The sequence below is a fragment of the Equus asinus genome, chromosome 24 (genome assembly GCF_041296235.1).
Source record: "Equus asinus isolate D_3611 breed Donkey chromosome 24, EquAss-T2T_v2, whole genome shotgun sequence".
In the NCBI taxonomy this organism is placed as follows: Eukaryota; Metazoa; Chordata; class Mammalia; order Perissodactyla; family Equidae; genus Equus; species Equus asinus.
In genome coordinates this window covers 36,884,039-36,906,875 of record NC_091813.1, presented here as the reverse complement: position 1 = coordinate 36,906,875, position 22,837 = coordinate 36,884,039, and the positions used below count along the sequence as shown (strand labels likewise).

The 22,837-nt window shown below is 39.7% G+C and overlaps 1 protein-coding gene across 1 annotated transcript; it reads left to right on the top strand.

Annotated features, from left to right (window-relative positions):
• The first annotated feature begins 3,399 nt into the window (after window positions 1-3,399).
• On the top strand, window positions 3,400-22,169 carry MCHR2 (melanin concentrating hormone receptor 2). Its single transcript, XM_014841103.3, has 5 exons — window positions 3,400-3,601; window positions 11,930-12,139; window positions 16,380-16,574; window positions 18,753-18,872; window positions 21,207-22,169. Exons 1-5 carry the CDS (start codon window positions 3,420-3,422, stop codon window positions 21,520-21,522), a joined length of 1,023 nt encoding a protein of 340 aa, XP_014696589.3. The 5' UTR covers window positions 3,400-3,419; the 3' UTR covers window positions 21,523-22,169.
• Window positions 22,170-22,837: the final 668 nt, after the last annotated feature.

Here is a 22,837-nt window from a genome sequence, read left to right as displayed (position 1 = left end):
ACACATAACACGAGATCAGTCCTCTTAACAAATTTTTAAGTGAACAGTAAATGTTGGATGTTGAATAAGCATAATGTTGTACAGCCGATCTCTAGAACTTTTTCATCTTACGTGACTAAAACTTTCTATCCGTTGAACAGCAATCCCCATTTCCCTTTACCTTTGACAACCACCATTCTACTCTCAATGAGTTTGACTACATAGGATACCTTATATAAGTGTAATCACGCGGTATTTATCTTGTGTGACTGGATTATTTCACTTAGCATGATGTCCTGGAGGTTCATCCACATCCAGCTTTATTGAGATATTATTGACATATATGTAAGTTTAAGGCGTACAATGTGATGATTTGATACACGTATATATAGTGTACATGTTAGTTAATACCTTCGGGTTAGTTAATAATAAGGTTAGTTAACACCTTCATCTATTTACATAATTCTCTTTTCTTATGGTGACAACGTTTAAGATCTACTCTCTTAACAAATCTCAAGTATACAATACAATACTGTTAACTATAGTCACCACGCTGTGCATGAGATCCCCAAAACTTATTCATCTTATAGCTGGAAGTTTATATCCTTAGATCAACATCTCCCCATTTCTCCGCCCACACCCTAGCCTCTGGCAACTACCATTCTACTCTCTATTTCTATGAGTTCAGCTTTTTCAGATTACGTGTGTAAGAGAGAACATACAGTATTTGTCTTGCGCTGTCTGACTTATTTCACTTGACATAATGCCCTCAAGGTCCATCCTTGTTGTTGCAAAAAGCAGGATTTCTTTATTATTTTGTGGCTGAACAGTATTCCATCATGTATATGTGTGTGTGTGTATGTGTGTGTGTGTGTCGCACATTTTCTTTATCCTTTCATCCATCGATGAACACTTAGGTTGTTTCCATGTATTGGCAATTGTCAATAATGCTACAATGAGCAAGAGTACATAGATCTCTTCAAGATACTGATTTAATTTCCTTCAGATATATACCCAGGAGTGGGATTGCTGGATCATACGGCATTTAAATTTTTCGAGGACCCTCCATGCTGTTTTCCTTAGCAGCTGTACTAATTTACATTCCCATCAACAGTACAAAAGTGTTTCCTTTTCTCCACATCCTCACCAACACTTGTTATTTTCTGCTTTTTTGATGATGGCTGTTCTAACACGTGTGAGGTGATAGCTCATTGTGGTTTGATTTGCATTTCCCTGATGATTAGGGATGTTGAGCATCTTTTCATGTATCTGTTGGCCATTTGTATTTCTTCTTTGGAAAAATGTCTGTTCAAGTCCTTTGCTCATTTTTTAATCAGACTATTTGTATTTTTCTATTGATTTGTATGAGTTCCTTATATATTTTGGATATATATCACTTCTCAGATGGATGGTTTGCAAATATTTTCTCCCATTCTGTAGGTTGCCTTTTTGTTTGGCTGATTGTGTCTTTTGCTGTGCAGAAGCTTGCTAGTTTCATGTAGTCTCACTTGCTTATTTTAGCTTTTGTTCCTGAGCTTTTGGTGTCATATCCAAAAAATTGTTATCAAGACCAATGTCAAGGAGCTTTTTCCCAATGTTTTCTTCTAAGAAACATGTGTTTCCCTACGTTTTACAGTTCAGGGTCTTGCATTTAAATCTTTAATCCATTTTGAGCAGTATATAAGCAATGCTTGTATCTTTGACTGCTTCAACAGTACCTCATTACCCTCAAAAAGTATTTTAAGGATTCCCTGAGGCCTTAGGATAGCTGTTTTTCCCTTCAAAAAGGATTTGCATTTGTATTTGCATTTGCCTGGTACCTAGGGTGCTTCATAGTTCCGGACCACCTCAGACTAAGTTCAAGCCTTGAAAGTCCCTGGCCTAACTAGGCTTTGCCTGCTCAGGGCACAAATCTGAGAGGATTCTTCTGGACCCTCCCAGGGAAGGGACTCTGGGAGCCAGAACCTCCCAGAGAAGTCTGCATTTTTTCCTCTCATTTTCTTCTCCATTCCAAAGGTACCAAGGCAACTCACTCAGCAGTTCCCAATGGTTGGGGAGGTAGGAGAGGAAAATCTGAATCTTGTTCATCCATACCTGAGGTTGCAGCCCCTGGGCCTCCAGCTCAGAGGAAGAGTTCTCCTGCCAAATTTCCCACCCTCGGCAGGCTGTGGGCCTTGACTTCCCTTAAGACATGATACAGACATGGGAGCAGAGCTCAAATGGCTGTGGCATCAGTAAATGCCTTCTAGATAAAGATAGCCTTTGTACTTCTATGTCGTGCTTACCTCCCAGTTACAGGATCTTATCCAAAAACTGGCCATGGAGGGCTCACTAACTTTTCAGATCTTGAATATTTTTAAATTGCTATATACACACACACACACACATATTCATACATATACATATATATTTTGCCCAGCATATTTTATTGTTTTCACTGTGAGGGTTAATCCGACTTCCCCAGTTTACCATACCAGAAACAAGACTTAGCATTTTTAAAATGTCTTTTATCAAGATTGTTAGTGAAGCAAATAATTTTCCAGTTCAATTAGGTTTTGTTTGTTTACGAGTTTATTTGTAGGTTGATTGGTAGGCATTTTTTCCTGTGCCATGATTCTTCTTTGTTTGCGGTACCCCTACTGGTACAACACTTCTTCCTTCCCACACTGTCCTTTACTAAGCTAACTCTTCCTCATCTTTCAAGATGGTCCAGGAGTCCTCTCGGGAAGTCTTATCCCATTCCATTCCTAAATAATCAGTTTGCGTCCTCATGCACTTTATAACAGTGAAGATACATGAACAACATGAGTATTGCAGGGGTACTAGTCAATATGACTAGACACACAGGCCAGTAAGAACAGGCGCCAGCTGTAAACAACCAGTCCCTGTGTGTACTGAGTCAATATCAGCTATGCTCAAAGCATGTACCACAAGAGGATGTGATAAAATGTGCACACTTTCATAGTACACTGTTCTGTAATTTGCTATTTACATATTTCCTCTGGTAATCTGTGAGATCATTATGGACATGGAGTAATCATACACACCCTGGAATCTTATGTTGCATGGATTCTTGGTGCAAAGAAGACCCCAATAAATATTTTTTTTTTAAAGATTTTATTTTTTCCTTTTTCTCCCCAAAGCCCCCCGGTACATAGTTGAATATTCTTCGTTGTGGGTCCTTCTAGTTGTGGCATGTGGGACGCTGCCCCAGTGTGGCCCGACGAGCAGCGCCATGTCCGCGCCCAGGATTCGAACCAATGAAACACTGGGCCGCCTGCAGCTGAGCACGCGAACTTAACCACTCGGCCACAGGGCCAGCCCCCCAATAAATATTTTTTAAAGTTAAAGAAAATCTATTGAGGGAACTGCCTCAAAAATTTATTAAATAAGTCACTTCCTATTCCTTCACAGCTTTAACCACTGGAAGTTCATGAACAATGAATTCACTCCACTCATCCTGTTGGAACACCTCTGCTGAACTTTTGAACAAGTCCTGGCATAAAGAGTTTGCTTATCAAGCCCTCAGCGTTGTGGATACAGTCATCCTCCCTTCCATGATTGGGATTATCTGTTCCACGGGGCTGGTTGGCAACATCCTCATTGTATTCACTATAATAAGGTAAGGGCTTCTTATTCTTTTCCATAATTTAGGGACACCCTATGTTCCCTAAGTGAATCCTTTCCCTCCGGTAGGATTTTTATTGATTAAATCAGGTTTTGGAAATATTTGCTTAAGATAATTAAAGGAAATTCTACAATATTTTCATCATTTACAGGTCTCAAAATGAAAAGACCTCGACCAATGCTTACTGCTGGGTTAGTGAATTTTTAGAACAGTGATTCTCAACCTTGGGCATATATTAGAATCACTTGGGGAGCTTTTAAAACTCCTAGTACACGGTTTCACCCCAGACCAATCAACTCAGAATCTCTGGAGGCAGAGCCCAGGCAGGATTGAAACTATAATACAACCATCTTATTTTCCGGCAATAAGAGATATCCTAAGAAGTTGACCTGGTTTGGCTGGTGAAAGAGACTTTTTTTTACTCACTTGGGCAAGAGAGAGAGATTACTTGATCACCCAAAGATTCAGGGTGTCGTAAATGATGGGCTGTTCCCTTCGATACAAACCACCCCCATGTAGGCCAAACCGAGGGACAGCTGCTCCCTAGTACCTCCTGCCTTTGCTTCACCTCTGTCACCTCATTCAGGTAATTTTCTCCTTCTTCTCCAACCTAGAGCATAAGCTTTAACCTGGAGAATAAGAACGGACTGCTTGTTTTCTATGGGGTTGACAAAATGGATATAGAGTTAGGGCACATGTGCCCCATCATTACTTTGTGTCTTTGCTATCCTAATTTATTTTTACATTTAAGTTTTACTTGTTTTAATCAATGAAAGAAGTTAAACTTTTCTGTCCTGGTCCCTGAGCATACTTATAACCACCATTTAAAAGAATTTTTGTTCATATTTATATATTATAAATCACATTCTAGAGTACAACCTAATAGGTGTTTTCAATCTTATATTAACATATAGCTACTACAAACTTTTGTGTAGCGTATTACACTTAAAAGCACTGTTGTAAACTCACTTAATCCTCAAAACAACAATACTATCATTATCATACCCATTTGAGGAAAGAGGCTCAGGAGAGAAAATAACTTGCCCAGCATCCCACAGCTAGTAAGTGACAGTCCTGGCACTTGACTCAGATCCCATGATTCCAAATTTCAGGCTACTTCTTCCACATTAATGAGAACAAAGAAATCATCAAAACTAGAAAGATGGTTGGATTTGCCATGTGGATGGAAGAATCCTCCTAGGATCAATTAAGAGCAAGAGCAGCCCTTAGGATGGAGATGGGAATGACACTCACCATCCCTGAGAAAGCTCATAACTGGTCGCTTTCTCTAGGTGGTTTCTCATCAGCCAGCCCATTTTCAAATTTTTATTATCATTATCTCTGAAGTTAATGGTAGCATATCAATGGTGTTTTTTTACACCGTCCATAATTGAAGACTTATTTGATACATTGGAATTCTACTCTTAATGAATTCAGGCATTTTTTATTGAGTCCCATAAAGCCATTTGTGAATATCAAGCATTTTAAATTAATTTTTTTTAAGTGCTGGAAGTAGTTCAACTCAATATATATTACTAAATACCTATTCCATGCCCAGCAGTGTCCTAAGAGTTATGTAAAAGCCAAAGAAATATGGTAGCATCTGACTCTAAAAAGTTCGTAGTCTAGTGGAGAAGATAAGATTTAAACACATGAAATAATATGAAAAATAATACATTAAAAGCTGTCAAGTGAAAAAAGAAGAAAGATGGTTCAAATAATAAGTTCCAGGAAGGGAAATGGAAGTAATTAAATATCCTCAGGGAGCCTCAAGGAGGCAATACTGCCAAGTCAAAAGTTAATAAAAGCATAGGAATGTTTCTAGCTCACTCTTGTTTGCTGATTGCAACTGACCACTTCTTCCATCTTGCCTCATGCCCCTCAGTATTTTGCTGTCCTCTCCTGAAGATATGTATAGTGTATCTCACACACACAGAGCCTTGGTTCCACTGTTGAGAAATAGAGTCCTTATAAAGTGCTAGCCCTTCAGAAATGGTTGCATTTTTACAGACAACTTTTAAATGCAAAGACTCTTCAGTGTTGGATTTCAGGCCCTGTGACAAGCTGTTTAAGAGATATTTGGGGCCAGAGAAACTTCTTCATTCCCCTCAAATTACACCAATAAACCATGTCCTGATCCCATCTACTTATATAGAGACAAAGCTGGAAAAAAGAAGAAATGTGGAATATGAACTCTTCCAAAAGTCAATACTGAGCTATAATTTGTGGAAACAGATTCTGAACATAAAGCAAATAATCATTTAACTGGAAAAAAAGAAAAGCTGAGCCATCATGTTGACCAATTTATGTGCAATAACTGTGAAAAATCTGTCATTTCTTTATATCATAACCATTTTATAGATAACATGTGAGCAGATATATGTTAATGGAGCTTTTAAGATGAATCTTTTCGTCTTTCAAAAAACATTTGGAAGCAACTTAATTTTAATTTTTATTGCTAGGACTTTAATATTTTTCTCTGTAAATTGCTCTCTAAAAATTTATTAATCTTTCAAAAGTTATTTGAAAGCAAAATTAATTTTAATTCTTTTGGCTTGGAATTTATCTAACACTTTTTTTTAAATTGCCCTCCAAAAATTTTAATGCAATTTATGTTAATATATTCATCATGACTTGTCATGATCTTTTGTTTGTTACCTTCTTAACAGACAGGTGGCTCAATTAAAATATTAAGACTACACTAAAAATAAGAAGAAATGGATGCATTTAAAGAAGATTTAGTAACTTTCCCATTTGTGATAAATATTTGTATCAGAAGAGAATGAATAGAACTAAAAGTCAGTAGGATCATTAATGATGCCGGGAAGCTAGCAAAGAACTAAATTCTAACTTTGCCAAAAGAAGCCTAGAAACATGTATGAAAAAATGGATTTAAGGAAGATAGAGCTTCCAGAATAAGATATTCTATGTGGCTTTTTTAGAAAGTGAGAAGCAATTTGTGCATTAAGAGGGTGACTATAAAGTGGTAAGGCCAGATCATTACTAGTCTGTCATGCTTTAAATTTATAGCAGGTCAAAAGGAAGCCAGATTAGAAAATGTGGGAGGAAAATTGGGCAAATTATAACATCACATTTTCCCCCTCTCCTCTTTGGAGTGAGACTAATGAACTCAACCCCGTTACTCAACTATTCTCCACAGCCACAGTGGGCCCTGGGAAACTACTTCAATAAAGGAGACAACATTTTTCCCCATCAGCCCCCTCCTCTTCCTCCTGGACACATCTTTCTCCTGTCTACTGACAGACAGCTTTGAGTGGGCAGGGACTCTCTTAAGGGATGCCCTGTCTCCCAATAAATAAAAAGTTCATTTCTGTCATTCCCTGCCCTCAACTCCCTGTCATGTCAACTAAGTCACACTAAGTCATAAATTACTGAAACATCTTACTTTTTAACTCTCCCAATGGTGTCTACATTTTTATAGAGATGGCAAGAGGGACAGTGTGTTAACCTAAAGGAACACTAATGATCTAAGGGTGGAATACCAGCTGCTAAGACAGACAGGGAGGAAAAATGCTTATAACAAAGACTCCTCCTTTTTCCCACCCAGCTTAAATCATAACTAGTGGCTCCCTCTGACGTAGCCCTTTATCATTCCCAGAGTGTCAGTCACATGTAAGCTTTTGCTGAGGTTGACCCATATCCTTTCTGCACACATACCCTACATTTTAGAAGCTGCTGAACCTTGCAGCCACATCTATTCAAATGAACTGGAAAGTTGGTGAGAGACACTCATTGCTATGGTCCAATGCACCAAGACAACTCTGGAATCTAAAGGGGTTGAATATCTAGCCCAAGGACACATGACGGCATAGAAATAAAATAGAATTCCCAGTTAGGTTCTCTTTCCCCTTTATAACACTATGTATCTAAAGCAGCATTGGCAAATATGTCACTCTACTCTAACTCTCCTATCCTTGGCAGTCATCTCTAATCACACAGGTCTGTCCTTTTGTAGTACCTGTGTAAGGACTCAGAATTCTTCTCAATACACTGCTTCATGAAATCACTATTAATCCATTAGGGTTGGCTGGCAATAGGAATTTAATTCAACTAGAGTTAAATGCCAAACAGAAACTGGTGATACAACCCAGAAAGAAACAAAAGCAGGAAGCTACTACAGCATCCTACCACCATGCCCCACCCCAACACCACCACCCTTGTCCTGGCCCTGAGCTGGATGGAGAAAAGGAGGTGGTTTTACAACCCCAAGAGATTGGGCTGCCTGCTGGAAGCTGTAGCCACAGAGGGATCGGGGAACATGAAATGCTCCCCTTCCTGCAAGAGGAAGGTAGAGCCATGGAAGGGATATGGCCACTGCCAATAGCAGAGATGGGAAGGAAATACCCTGGCCTCTCCTCTCCTCCTTTCCTCCAATTTCCCTCTAATAGTGCTTCCTATGGACCAAAACTAAGCAAAAGCCAGTTGGCAAGGAGACCTAGGAACAAAGCTGGTGAAGGGTGTGAAATGGATTTGAGAGTGAGCTGATCAGCAAAGCAGACTCCTGAATGTGTGGTGTTATATGTTTTGTTAGTTTATTTAATCTATAGCATATATTGTTATTTCCAATTGCATAAAGTAAACATGTTTTTAACAGAATTTTTTTAAACATAAAAAATAAAGAATAAAGCAAAAATCAGTCATACCACTATTACCAAATAGGTAATCTTTGTGATCACTTAACATATTATTCCAGCATTTTTTTTAATTTATTTTTTTATTGCAGTTCCAGCATATTTTTAAACAAACCTTTAAATAAAGTTGAGGTCATGCCACATACATCGTTGGGACTTTTTTACTTAAGAATTTTTCCCATTTTATTAAATATTCTTGCAAACTGTGATTTGTAACAACTATATCATTTATTGTATGGTATTGTAGAATACCATATTTATTTTATCATTCTTCAAATTAGTGAGCATTTGATTTGGCTATGTTAACCATATAGAAAACATGTTAGCTGAAATGACCACTAATCTACATTTTTTATTTTAGTTGTTTGAGTTATGAGAGACAGAAATTTAATGAAGTCTAGCAACAGGAAATCTGGAGATAAATTAGACCTAATAAAAGAATGGAGGTTGTATAGTTAGCAATTTTACAATTTCTGTTTAATTATTTTTAATTTCTATGCTGTCACTTTCAGTAAAGAAAACAATAATAAAAATTGTGTTATTTTTATTGCCCGAGTACCTTATGCCCAGATAAATACATCATTGGCTTCAGAATCTCTTTTGCTATACCGAATATCATCTGGAAACTTCTATTTAATTATTTTTAATTGCCAGTTAATGGCCTGCACTGTCCTCAACAATGGAATTACCATAATTCATTATCGGTAAATGATGGGTGCCTGTCAGGGCCATGAATCTAATGGCTTCAATTAGGACCTAAGCAACCACTTATGGTTTATATTCCAATTCAAATGGAAATAACATCTATTTATAGGCTAAGATTTATGGGGGTTTTTTGTTGTGTTTTTGCTTTTGTTTTTGTTTTTTTAGTGTGGAACTCCTTCTATCTGATCTCTAGTGGCTGTTCTTCAACCTTGTCCCCTCTCCATCTCCCACTCTCAATGGCCTGGAGAGAACAGAGGATGAGAGACCAAGGAGTCACTTGGTGGCTCTTTTGGTTGACATGATCTTTTCCTCAATTATCTTCTCCTCTTGGTCTTTTCTGAGATGAGTCACCAACCTTCTGGGGACAAGGAACCAACTTGCTTTATCAGTGGCATCAACAATGCCCACAGTGTGGTGGCTGAGTAAGGATTAGTGGGGGATCAGAATTGGCCACCTCAAAATATATCTCTTTGGCTCAATTATTTTTAAGAACGAAAGACTTAAAGAAACTTTGACCTTCCCCCTAACTTTCTAAAAGAATTTAAGGTAAAAGGCCCATCCCCAGGACAGGCCATCACCATAGATAACTCTGGGTGTTGGTAAACTGTGAGGGTCCTTGCTAAGCCCATCCTTATCAAAGTTCTGTCTACTAAACCTTTGCTTTTCCATTTCCATGTGAATTGACTTCCTCCCCTTTGAAGCCCCAAACCACTACCCTCAACATCCTCCTTTGTCTTTAGCTGAAGATGGTATTTAAGATGAGAGCCTCTGCCATTTTGGTGAGTCACTCAGTTTTCCTGACTGTCTCTCATGTTTACATGTTATAAAGTTTCGTTTGATTTTCTCCTATTATTCTGTGTCATGTCAATTTAATTTGTAGCCCAGCCAGATGGACCTAGCGTGGGTAGAGGAAATTGTCTTCCTCCCCTACAGATTCAATGGCAGTAACTTCCCCACAGGGTGTGTGTTGCCAGGGCCTAGCTAAAATATCCTTGCCCAGACTGATGTCTCACACAAGAATTTGATAGCTTAGATATAAAGTTCACAGGCTGTAGAATTTGAAGCCCATGTGTTATAAAGACACACACTAGCTTCCAAACCACTGAGCAATAGCCCTGGATGGAGAGTGAACTAGCAATTGTGGCATAATCTTATGGCTAATTCTTGTGTGCTCTTTAAATTCTATTCGTCCTCAGTTCAGATGCCACTTCTGCCAAGAAATCTGCCTTGACGGTCCCCATGGGAGAGGGTAGAGGCCCCTTTTATGTGTTCCTTGTGCTTGCTTTAGTTTTCTCTCATCACGTTATAATGTGCTTGTTTATTTATACATGTCTCCTTGATGTTAGGGTTTTGGGGTTGTTTAGTACTGTGGCACCAGAACACAATATTATGCCTGACGTGTAATTGGTGCTCAATAAAATGTTTGTTGAATTAATGAATACCGTCTCCCAGTAAAGATGATTCCTGTTTATTATTGAATGTCCCAACTCCTTGAAGATAGGGCACCAACTGAATTTTAAATTTAAGTTTCTGCTCTCAGAAAATTCTTTTGCCTACAAAGGAGAGTGCCACATCTAGATAGTATCTAATTCACTTCCCCTGGCAGGACACAAGAGATCCTTCCCAATGCCCTCTCCCAGTTTACTCATCTCAGATTTCTTCTTCACACTGTCTGGGGTTCAGGATCTTAATTAATAGTCTTTGCTGTTGGGTTAGATTTTATTGGAATATTTCAAAGTAATGGTTGAAATTTTTTAAACAATGGCCTCAGTTAGGATTTGAACTTACAGCTTTGGTAGGGAAAAATGCATTGCACAATGAAAACCATTTATTTTCCCTGTTCAGCTGTTTTTTATGCTAGGGATAAGTAAAGACTAAGCCTTTTGCCTGAGTGAGCTTAGAGTTGGTGTAATTTGTTGCTATGTAGAAATTACCCCAAAACTTAGGGGCTTAAAACAACAATCATTTATTACCTTACATAGTTTTGAGGGTCAAGAATCCAGGAGCAGCTTAGCTGGTTGGTTCTGGCTCAGGGTATCTCACAAAGTTTCAGTCAAGCTATCTGCCTTTAGATGACTATCTAAAGGTTTGGCTGGGGCTGGAGCATCTACTGAAAGGTAGCTCACTCACATACCTGGCATGTTGTTGTGTTCCTCTCCAGATGGCTCTCTCCATAGTGTTGCTTGAGCATCCTCACAAGATGGCAGCTGGCTCCCCCCAGACAAAGTGATCTGAGAGAGAGGAGAAAACGCCACCATGCCATTACATCTGAATTTCGAATATCACACTGTCAACTCCACCACATCTCTTCATTAAAACTGGGTTGCTAAGTTCGACCCACACTCAAAGGGAGGGAATTAGGCTCCACTTTTTAAAAGCAATATCAAAGAACTGTGGACATATTTCTAAAACACCACAGTTAGTTATCAGATAAATCGTTCAAAATGTTTAATTATACACAAGACTAGGCATTTGAATGTGCATTTGTGTAGGTTTTCCTTTAACTTGCAAAATTAATTGTGGCGATTAAAAATGTGTAGCACAGGGGCTGGCCCCGTGGCCGAGTGGTTAAGTTCGCGCGCTCCGCTGCAGGTGGCCCAGTGTTTCGTTGGTTTGAATCCTGGGTGCGGACATGGCACTGCTCATCAGACCACGCTGAGGCAGCGTCCCACGTGCCACAACTAGAAGAACCCACAACGAAGAATATACAACTATGTACCAGGGGGCTTTGGGGAGAAAAAGGAAAAAATAAAATCTAAAAAAAAAAAAAAAAAAAAAAATGTGTAACACAAAGGGTGAAGTGGTGCACCTACAACAGGAGTGACAAACATTAACGTACAAGTGAAATTTCACAAGATTGTAACCTATCATTAACTCAATAAAAAAAAATGTGTAACAGATGGCATAAATTGAAGAAGGTGCGTCCTTTCAATGTCAATCCTCGGTTTCCCTCCATTCCTTTCAGGTCCAGGAAAAAAACAATTCCTGACATTTATATTTGCAACCTGGCTGTGGCTGATCTGGTCCACATCATTGGAATGCCTTTTCTTATTCACCAGTGGGCCCGAGGAGGAGAATGGGTGTTTGGGGGGCCTCTCTGCACAATCATCACATCACTGGACACCTGCAACCAGTTTGCCTGCAGTGCCATCATGACTGTAATGAGTGTGGACAGGTAAGTGAAGAGACGATGAAATATCCTAACATAATTCAGAGGTTACCCAAGGTCACCCCAATTTAAGCAACATCAGTATTGGTTTGTAATAGCAAATTTCTTCTTCCTTTGCTTGTTTCATTGTAGGACTGATTACTTAATATTTTTCCAACCTTCACAGAGGTCTATTTTATTTAATGGAAAACTTAAAACACTAAATTCTCCTTTTTTCTAATCATTCTTTTTGACTTCAGTTGTATTTGCATGAAAAAAAGATCATAAAATCTTGAGATATTGGGACGAGAATGAATGCCCTCTGTCATTCTTGCAATAAGGAAGCTGAAACCCCGAGAGGTGAGAGAATTTGCTGAAGTCACATAGAGAGCCAGTGGCAGAGCTGAGAAGTGAAGTAGGTCTCCTCACACCCTGTCCAGGGCTGCTTCTCGTATGTTCACTGTCTCACACACTCTTATTATTACCCAGCAGCTCTAGGAATCAATGGAGTAGATATGGGCTCCTCTACAGGTAGGAAGAGATGTCCCAGTACTAGGAAGACCATCTTTTACACACATCGTTGTGATTGGTTAGTGCAAATGCTGCCATTTTACATCATTAGAAATTTATTAGACTCTGTCCTGGAATGTGCCATAGCCATATTCACCAACCATGTAAGCCAATGTTATTCGAGGAGGTGAGGGTGAGGATGAGTACTTATGAACCAGTGAGTGGTGGACCCCAGTTCAGACCTAGGCTGTCCAACTCTAGAGATGGCAGGTAGCTGGCAACTACCTCACTGTCTGGCCTCTTTAAGAAGCATGCAAGCCGGTATGTGCCCTGCATCAGCCAGACACCAGGACCTCCACACCAGTTGTGGCAGCATTCCCCAAACAGAAACAAGCCCTAAAGACAGTAGTAATATGCACAACAGTAATATGCTGTCTCAGAGAACAACTCACTTCAAATCTCCACTCACCTCCCTCGTCCCACCCCAACGCGGCACACTTGGTCTCCCTTGCTCTAATCTTTTTCTTTCTCCCTTGCTTCATATATATTACATAGTTTAATTAACTTTGTGTGTGGATGTGTGTGTTGTTTATTTTCTAGGTTCCTCTATCCTTCAAACGTAAATTACACAAAGCCAGGGTCTTTGATCACCAATACATCCCAAGTGTCTGTGTAACAGCGCCTGGCACAAGGGTGCTCAAAAAATATTGATGAATGAATGAATGAATGTTAGTCTCGAGGGCTGTGTTAAATTTCCCCAGGTCCACCCCGGACTTCTTCCTGAGCTCTGCCTCTTTTACTCTTCCTAGTGGCCTTTGGGGTGGGGAAGTGATGAGTGATTCTTCAGATGAATAAACAAAGGAATAGCAAGGTTCATATAAATCACTCACTGGACTATTACTATTAAGACATGAATAATGATGCATATGTTTAATGCATTTTTTATATCCTGCTGCTTTCCTGCAAAAGAATTCTCGAAACATAGAGTGTGCTTTTCAGTTTATAATTAACATCACATTTTTTAACCATTGCACTGTGCAGGTCTGGTTAGTTCCGCTGATGCCAGCCAACGCAGACCGTGTCTTGAGTAAAGGCTGGTGAGCTTGCCAGGGTTCCAACACTGGGGGAGGGCCCTGCACAGTGCAGGTCCACTGCAGAAAAGCAACCCAAAGTACAGGCTTTACCAAAAATCACAATCCCATTCTCAGACATAATAAAAGCTTCTCCATATCCTGTACCCTGAAAGCAGGAGAGTATTGGCTTTTTTTTAAAGAGGGGAAATTGTACCTCTTCTGTAAACTTCTCACTGTAAATAAGGGGATGGACATTGTCTGCCTTGGAACAGACCAACTGTATATATTTTCTGACGATCACAGGTTTTTTCTGAGTGTATGTGTGAGTGTGTGTGTGTCTTGTACATCTGAATAGCGTCTGTTTGTTTTAATCTGATGGACGCAGTAGGCTAAGCTTTTACTTAGGACACTCAGGACCTTTGCTTCTCCCTGTCCTCACTCTAGAGGATCACGTGGCCAGAAACAAATGAAGATTCTATAAAAGTGAAACTTTTCCTCCCTGGCAATTCGTAAAAATTCAACCAAATCTGCCATTTTGTAAAACAGAAATGGAGTTTTCTGTGTAAGTCCATAACCAAATGTTAGTGCCATAAGTATGCCTTATTGTTTCTACATTTAAGTCATTTTAATTGTCAATTTAATGGATCATAAATTTCAAGTGTTTCCCATAACTCTTTCATTTTCCTTTCTCGGATTAATAAATAACTGCAAGTGTGTAGAATATTGTGAGTTCTGACCTCCAAAACAATACAAAAGTAATTTGTAAAATTCCAAAATATTAAAAATTTTTGCCTCCAGATGAAAGCTACCTAAGACTTTTATTAGTGGTTACTTTTGTAAATAAATTCTCTACAACATCAAAAGTCAGAAAGTAGGATCCAAAACTCCCTATTCATTCATTCATTCAATTCATTCATTCAACAAATATTTATTGAGCATGGACCATAGGCCAGGGACTGTGCCAGACACAGGAGATACAGTAGCATTAAACTCATAAGAAAGGCTCCTGCCCTCATGAGGCTTCCATTCCAGAGGCGTAGACAGACATTTAGTGAAGAGTCACATGGGTAAATGTGCATTTCCACACAGTGATACATACTAAGAAGGAAAAGTAGAGTTCCCCAATGACCCACATTTAGGCATGGGCCCTTGTATAGAGCAAGTGGTCAGGGGAGGCTTCACAGAGAGGGAGACAGTTAAATGGGGACTTGAAGGAAGAGCAGGAAGAAGCAGAGACAGATCCTGCCAGGCAGGTAGAATAGCATGTGCCTGGCCCTGAAAGGGGAAAGAACTTGAAGGAAGGCCAGAGAGACTGGCACATGCTTCGGCCCAAGTTGCCGGCAGGGCCAGGTGGAGAAAGACCTTGTGGGTCATGATAAAAGTTTAAGTTTTACCTGAAAGATGTTGGAAAGCCATTGAAGGGATTTTAGCTGGGGAGAATATGATCAGAGAAAATTCCCTAATGGATCAATGCTATTACTCATCATCCTTTATTCCCAGACAGATGATGCCTGGCCTGCTGTACAATCACTACCTCATCCCCTTCACCAGCAGGGAGGGCAGGGGGCCTTCTCTCCTTAGAGCAGGTAATGCAGGTGCATGTGCAGAAGGAGGGGCGCTGAGGCACCCTGGGCCACCATCTCTCCCTACAAGCTGAGGGGTCCCTTAGCTGATGGCAAAACATCCTGCCTCTTGAGCAAAACTGAAAGAGGACAGGGAGTTTTTCATTTTTGTAAATCTTCATTAAGTAGCTCTACAAAGGCTTGGAGAAAATGAAATGACCATCAAAGCCATATTTTACATTTATTTAATTTCTACAAATACCACCTTCCACCACCCCCACCCCTGGCAAAAATGTTTTCTCAAATACCCTTCCCTCTAAATTTGAGCTCTCTTTTTCATGCTTTAGCTTTCAGTTGGCCCTGAAAAATTCTTCTTGGATTTGCCAGAGGACAAAATATATTTGGTATGTCCGGATTTCAAGTTTGATTAATGATTATCCTTTTTTTTTTTCGGGATCTAAAATGGAAAAAAAGACGTGAAAAAAGAAAAACTCTTCCCCATGAAATTAGCCCATTTCCCCCCTCCGGCCTCCAGCCTAAGTTCCCCAAGGACTTTGCATTGTCTGTAAGAATCATGTTTGTCTATCTTTACTGTGATTCTGAGAACTGAAACTCCAAGAGCCCGGGGACCCTCCAGCAAAGGCATCTGAGCGAAATGTCTGTCCCATGGGCCTCCACCTCATCCTTCTGGGGGATTCTCCTACCAGCCAGTGCACTTTCCTCCTTCCTGCCTCCACGTCAGTAAATCCTACTGGGACTTACGGAGGGCCTCTTCCTCCTGGAGGAAATCCCTGTTCAGAGACCAGGTTTTCCAGAGCCTCATCTACAAGGGAAGTGCCTTTGTAAAGAATGAGTCTGCCTACCAGAATTGTGCCATTATCAGTGTGTTCATGGAGTGACAGCTATTTCAGTGAGTGGTTTATTCAGACCTGCAAGGTCAAGAGTTGTTTTCTCTACAGGTACCAGCTAGCTCTTAAAAAATAGAACTTTCTTTTACCCTGATAGAGGTGTGCTTCAGGGAGGATAATAATACTAATAATTTACTCTTGTCATGAACCTTTCATCCTTGGAGCTCAGTGCTTTTATTGATTGTTCCCAAATCCTTCTTAACTGGCTTTGCAGGTACTTGGCTCTCGTCCAACCATTTCGACTGACAAGTTGGAGAACGAGGTGCAAGACCATCCGCATCAATTTGGGCCTTTGGGCAGCTTCCTTTATTCTGGCGTTGCCTGTCTGGGTCTACTCGAAGGTCATCAAATTTAAAGATGGCGTCGAGAGTTGTGCTTTTGATTTAACATCCCCTGACGATGTACTCTGGTAGGTTCTTAAAACTTAAGAAAAATAGAGTTGAATTAAGTTGTGAAGTGCTTCATCCTCCTTGTCAACACATGAGCAGCTGCGCAGAGTGTCCTCGGGGATCCTCTTCGGGCCAGGCTCCCTGCTTAGTTTTCTGCTTTCCACAATCAAGTTGATAGTTTGATTTTAAGGAGAGGGTCACCTTTAGAGAAGGATTTTGAGTTTAATCATGTAACCCCAGTGGACACAAATATATTTAAATATGTATTTTAAAGATCCGTGGCAGCCAGACACAGGAGGGGCAGAATTTCCAAAAGGGTCTAGGAGTTCCCCAGACTCCAACCTTATCCATATGCAACTGGAGTTTGGTTGAATTGTGTCCCCTAGAAGATATGTTAACCTAACACTTGGTACCTGTGAATGTGACCTTATGGAGAAATAGGGTCTTTGCAGATATAATCAAATTATGTTGAGGTCATACTAGATTAGGGTAGGCCCTAAATCCAATGATTGGCTCCTAATGAGGAGAAGGAGATTTGAAGAGACAAAGAGAGGAGAAGGCATGTGAAGACAGAGATTGGAGTGATGTGTCCACAAACCAAGGAACACCAAGGATTGCTAGAAATCACCAGTGGCTAGGAGAGAGGTGTGGAGCACATTCTCCCTCAAAACTCCCAAAAGGAACCAACTCTGCCAACACCTTGATTTCAGCTTCTGGCTTCCAGAACCGTGAGACAATACATTTCTGTTGTTTGAAGCCCCCCAGTTTGTGGTAATTGGTTACAGCAGCCCTAGAAACTAATACAGCAACCAACACAGGCACTCCTTACATTTTAACTTGAAAAATTAAGTCAAAAATTTTCTGAGATTTTTAACATAGCATTGGAGTCTATGACTAAAATTTTTTGATCACCTACTAAGGGCCAGGTACTGTGCTAGGTGATTTTTGCTTACGTTACGGCAAGTCGATCTGGCACATTCCTTTTTCCTGTCTACCACTTGTCAATTAGATGAGTCATTTCTGCATTATATAGACACAACCCAAGAGGGATGGAGGCAAAGGCCCTGCAAGGCCACGAATCGAGTAACAAAACTCTCCAGAGGAGTGCAACATCGATAGGATTGATTGTTTATTTCTTACTCCTCCCACCAGCACTGGCTGCACTTACAGACAAAAGCCATCAGCCAATTTAAAGGTGAAATGGTACTTAATCACTGGAGGCTGGGAGACTGATAGGGCCCCAACCTGTCTAAAAGAACACAACCTGAGGCTCACTATAGGACTGTATGACTTTGGCCTGGGTCAAAGAAACAAAGATTAAGTATTTTGCACTGACAGCTGCTTCTGCTGGTTTTGGTTGCTTATCATAAGCGATATTCTGAGGTTTTGGCCTCTGCTGTTCTTCCTAGAATTAAGTCCTTACTGTAAACTGGGACTGGATCTACTGTGCTGCGTTCAGGGTCGCTCTCGTCCCAGATGCTCTCTCTCTGCCGCTCTGTCCATACCCACGAAGTCTGGGCTGACTTCTTTCACTGATGCCGGGGTTCTGCCAGGAAGGAGGACACCTGGCATCTGTGCAGAAATGGAGTTGGCTTACCTGAGAAATCCCCCCGGAGGAGCACTGAGGAAAAGACTGGCTGATTTTACAACAGGCCCTTTGACAGGCTGTCTGGAGTCTTGGTTACAAGTATGGGCTGTGCAGCTCGACTGTCTGTCTGAGTTCAAATCTCATCTCTGCCACTTACTAGCTGGACAACCTTGGGGAAGCCACTTAACCCCTCTGTGCCTTAGTTTCTTCTTCTGTAACGTGAGGAAGCTAATGGCATTGTACTCATGAGACTGCTGAGATTCAATGGATTAAAATATGTAAAGCACTGAGAACGGTGCCTGCTAGATAATAAATGTTACCTGCTGTTGCCTGTTGTTGTTAATAACACTAAAGATAGTGATAATAATAAGTATCCTCACCTGTTGAATACTCAGCAGTGTTGGGCTTGGCTAGAGAAGGGACAAGCATCCTCGTCAGTGAACCCACGAAGAGCAGGACTTCCCCAGTGACAGCACCCAAAGATCCTTAACTTTTTCCAAGTACTTTTATCCTGGGCTCTGAAAAATCAGAAAAGCATCACTCATTAACTGTAAAAGCCAGTTTCTAGCAATGTGAACGCAACAGTCATGTCTTCTCTCTCCATTTACAGGTATACACTTTATTTGACGATAACAACTTTTTTTTTCCCTTTGCCCTTGATTTTGGTGTGCTACATTTTAATTTTATGCTATACTTGGGAGATGTATCAGCAGAATAAGGATGCCAGATGGTAAGTGTTTTCTTTTGCTTTGTTTGTTAAAAGAACAATTCAGAGATCCTAAGACATCTACAATAGAAAATGAAGCAATGATAACTTGAAACATCCCACACTTAGATATATGGGCAGTAATGTCTGTATAAGGCGGTTTCTGAAAATAAGACATGTTCTGAAGCAGCTATTTGAGGATCTTCAGAGATACATGTTGAAGTCAGTGATATAATCGTTTCATCATCATTAAATCATCATTAAAAATATAAACAGAACTCAAGATTCTATTTGCAGAAGAATTTTATATTTGTCATCAACAATGACAATCTTATTTAAATATTTTATTTATACATTTTGCACAGCTATGCACATTTGTAAATATCCCAGGTGTTGTGTATGACCTTTTAATTTTTGTGTTTTAATTTTTTTAATTTAGAGGAGCAGGATCTCATTAATATTTGAATACTTTAGGACAAGTTAATTAGAACTAATTAAAACAAAGACTTACCTAAAGACAGTAAACTTAGGAAAGACCCTTAAACTTGTCTCTAAAACTGAATAAATAAATCTAAATTATTTTTTACTTGAAGTTGTATTACGAAGTTGTTCAAATAAGTCAGTGATAATATAACATGTTGGGTTAAAAAATGTTTATTAAAATTTGTCTTTACAATAGATTATTGTATTTCTTTTGGAAAGACATAATTGCTGGGTTTCCCCACACACCATACATAACACTGTGAAGATTTTTAAAAAAAGAATGTGTGAACAATTTAACCATCATTAGTCAAAGTTTGTGGCTACCCTGGTACCAAAGGTTTAGGTGGTCTCTCGGCCCATGACATTTTTTCTCACTTAGCTTCTTGAAATTCTTTGGAAATATTACATTCTTAAAGGGTGGTCTATTTTGAATGGGAAAGGGAAGCAGCCACAGTTCTAGAAAAAAATACGCTTCTAAATGTATCACAGGGAGCTGAGTTGGTGAGAAAGTTGAAATGGAATTATATGGAATATCAAGACACCGACAGCTGGAGAGGGTGCTTGAGCCCTTTTAAAACAGTTCTCCAAATCAGATCACTTTGCTCCCAACACTTCCCTCAGAAATACTAAGAGCATATGAAACAAAACTCGTACTGTCCAGCTGTCCCTCAAAATACAAGAAGTTAGAGGAATTATGGTGCCTACTCTGATAAACTGTGGAGGAATCATTATCTTAGAATGATTTTCAGCTGCTGTACTTTTTTTCCTATCATTCCCCAGGCTCGCTCATCTGCTTCAACCATGTCCCGGGGAAATTTCTGTTAAATGTCTAGATATGACATAACATGCTAAAATTGGGGGATTTTAAAATATTTTTTATTTTATAATAATTTTAAATTTGCAGAAAAGTTGCATAAATAGTACAGAGAGCCTCCATATACTCCTTACCCAGTTTCCCCATTAACATCTTACCTTACTATGATGTATTTACCAAAACAAAGAAAGGGGCATTGGTACATTATTATGAAGTAAACTCTACCCTTTTATTAGATTTCAGTTGTTCCATTAAAATACTCCGTCTGTCCCAGAATTCAATCCAGAGCACCACATTGCATTTAGCTGTCATGTCTCCCCAGTCTCCTCTGGTCTGTGACAGTTTCTCAGTCTTTCCCTGTTTTTCATGTCCTTGATAGTCTTGAGGAGTCCTGGTCAGATATCCTGTAGAATGTCGCCCCGATCTGGGTTTGTCTGATCTGGGTTTGGTATCAGAATTAGACTGCGGTTATGTGTTTTTGGAAAAAATCAGCTCTTCTCATCACAACATATCAGGAGGCACATGATAACTACATGACATCTCTGCTGATGTTAACCATGATCACTTGGTTACGGTAGTCTTTGGCAGGTTTCTCCACTGTAAAGTTACTGTTTATCCCTTTCTCTACACTATTCTTTGGAAGCAAGTCCCTAAGCATAGCCCACCTTCAAGGGGGCAAGGGGCGGGTGGGAATTAAGATTCGTCTCCTAGAAAAGGGAGTATCTACATATTTTATTTGGAATTCTTCTGTAAAGAAGGTATGTCTCTTCTCTCCCCTTTATGCATCATTTATCTATAAGAGCATAGACTCATGTATATTTCTTTGATATTTTGGATTTTAATTCAATACTATATCACTTATTTTGTTTCTCAGAGTGTTCCAGCTTTGGGAAGTTTTTAACAGGAATGAAAAAGAATCTTTTCACAATGCCCTGAATAAGTAGGAATAAAAATGAGCTTTATAGTCCAAAGCATAGTCATTATGAAAAGGTTATAGGAGATAATGGCCCCATAATTTCTATGGTTGTTTACTTTCTGTCGCCCTCTTGTTTCCTTTGTAGTTACAATCCCAGTGTTCCAAGGCAGAGAGTGATGAAGCTGACAAAGATGGTGCTGGTGCTGGTAGCAGTCTTTATCTTGAGTGCTGCCCCCTATCACGTGATCCAGCTGGTGAACTTGCAGATGGAGCAGCCCACACTGGCTTTCTATGTGGGCTATTACCTCTCCATCTGTCTCAGCTATGCCAGCAGCAGCATTAACCCTTTTCTCTACATCCTTCTGAGTGGAAATTTCCAGAAACGCCTGCCTCAAGTGCAGAAAAGAGTGACTGAGAAGGAAATCAACAACATGGAGAACACCTTGAAATCAAGCTTCTAGGAGAGTACATGGATCATCAAAAGTCTAGACAGGCTTGCCTATGTTATTGGCATTACTAGAAAGGACAGGTGAAGTGATGTACTTGTGCCCATTCTTTGTACTTGTGATCCTTAGTAGCATGGAACAGAAGTATAACCATTGACATGCAACGAGTTTAATATGTTAACTTTAGTAAAATGCAAAATACTTATCTATACTGAGATGGAGTGGGATAGTCTAAGACACTCAAACTCCGTGCTTGTGGATGTCATTTCAGCATATTATAGACTAGTCACTGATAAAAATGGCCATCCATGATCATCAACTGAAAAGTCACCAAGGAATCTGATTTTGCAGTCTCCACTGAGGCCTCATGCCCTTGAGGTTCCCAAGAGGGGACCACTTCACAACGAGATCTGAAATTTGGCCGTTTTTTATCTTCAAAAATGTCAATTTCACAGGGTCCAATCTAATGCCTTCAATAATCAGCTCCCCCTATTAGCATAATAGTTACCATGTATTGAACACGTGCAACATGGAAGATTACATGTAACAAGCTGCGAGGTAACTATTACCTCGGTTTACTAAGGCTCAGAAAGGTTAAGCGCTGGCCTAATACTGCACAGCTACATAAGAGCTGGGTTGAAATCCAGGTCTGTCTGTTTCTGTTATTTTACTGCAATGCCTTGGCAACCTGTACCTATCATACTGGAGAGAGCCAATAATTTGGAGATTTTTTTTTTTTGGTTTCTCCTACAGCCCCACAAGGAAAGAACTAAAGTCTGGAAGAATTGAGTTGATGGTTTAAGCATATTCTTTTATATTTAGCTTTGTTCTCATGCCTATGAATTGTGGAAACCAGCATCCACATTTTAACGATAGTATTCTACAGGATGTTAAACACACACTTAGACACATTCTGTTTAGGTTACAGTATATGTTTGTTCAAAGGTACAAAAAGGAATTTGCCCTAAAATTCATAGTTGTTCATTATATCTATCTTCTCCTCTTTTGACTTGTATAAATCACGCACTTCAATATAGTAAAGAGAGAAAAAAATTTTAAAGCCTGTATTCTCAAAAAAGGTAAATATTCTTATTTTGTTTGTGAGTAAAATCTGTAAACCCACCTCCTTTATCGAAATACATAACACTACTTGCTCCATGGACGTCTGAAACTGATTTTTAATCATCCCTTTATATAAAAGAGTCATGGAGACCAACTTTTTTAACAACTTGATCTCCGTTTTTATATCTCAATTGTCAAGACACGTGACTTTTCACCTGATGTATTTGGTTCTAGATCTTTAAAGAGACCATTTTGGAAGAAGCTGATA

Excerpts from the sequence above, each read along its gene's own strand:
- MCHR2 (XM_014841103.3), top strand. The coding sequence starts at position 3,420 with ATGAATTCACTCCACTCATCCTGTTGGAACACCTCTGCTGAACTTTTG. Across the intron at positions 3,602-11,929 it reads ATTGTATTCACTATAATAAG|GTCCAGGAAAAAAACAATTC; the intron begins GTAAGGGCTTCT and ends CATTCCTTTCAG. Across the intron at positions 16,575-18,752 it reads TCCCCTGACGATGTACTCTG|GTATACACTTTATTTGACGA; the intron begins GTAGGTTCTTAA and ends CTCCATTTACAG.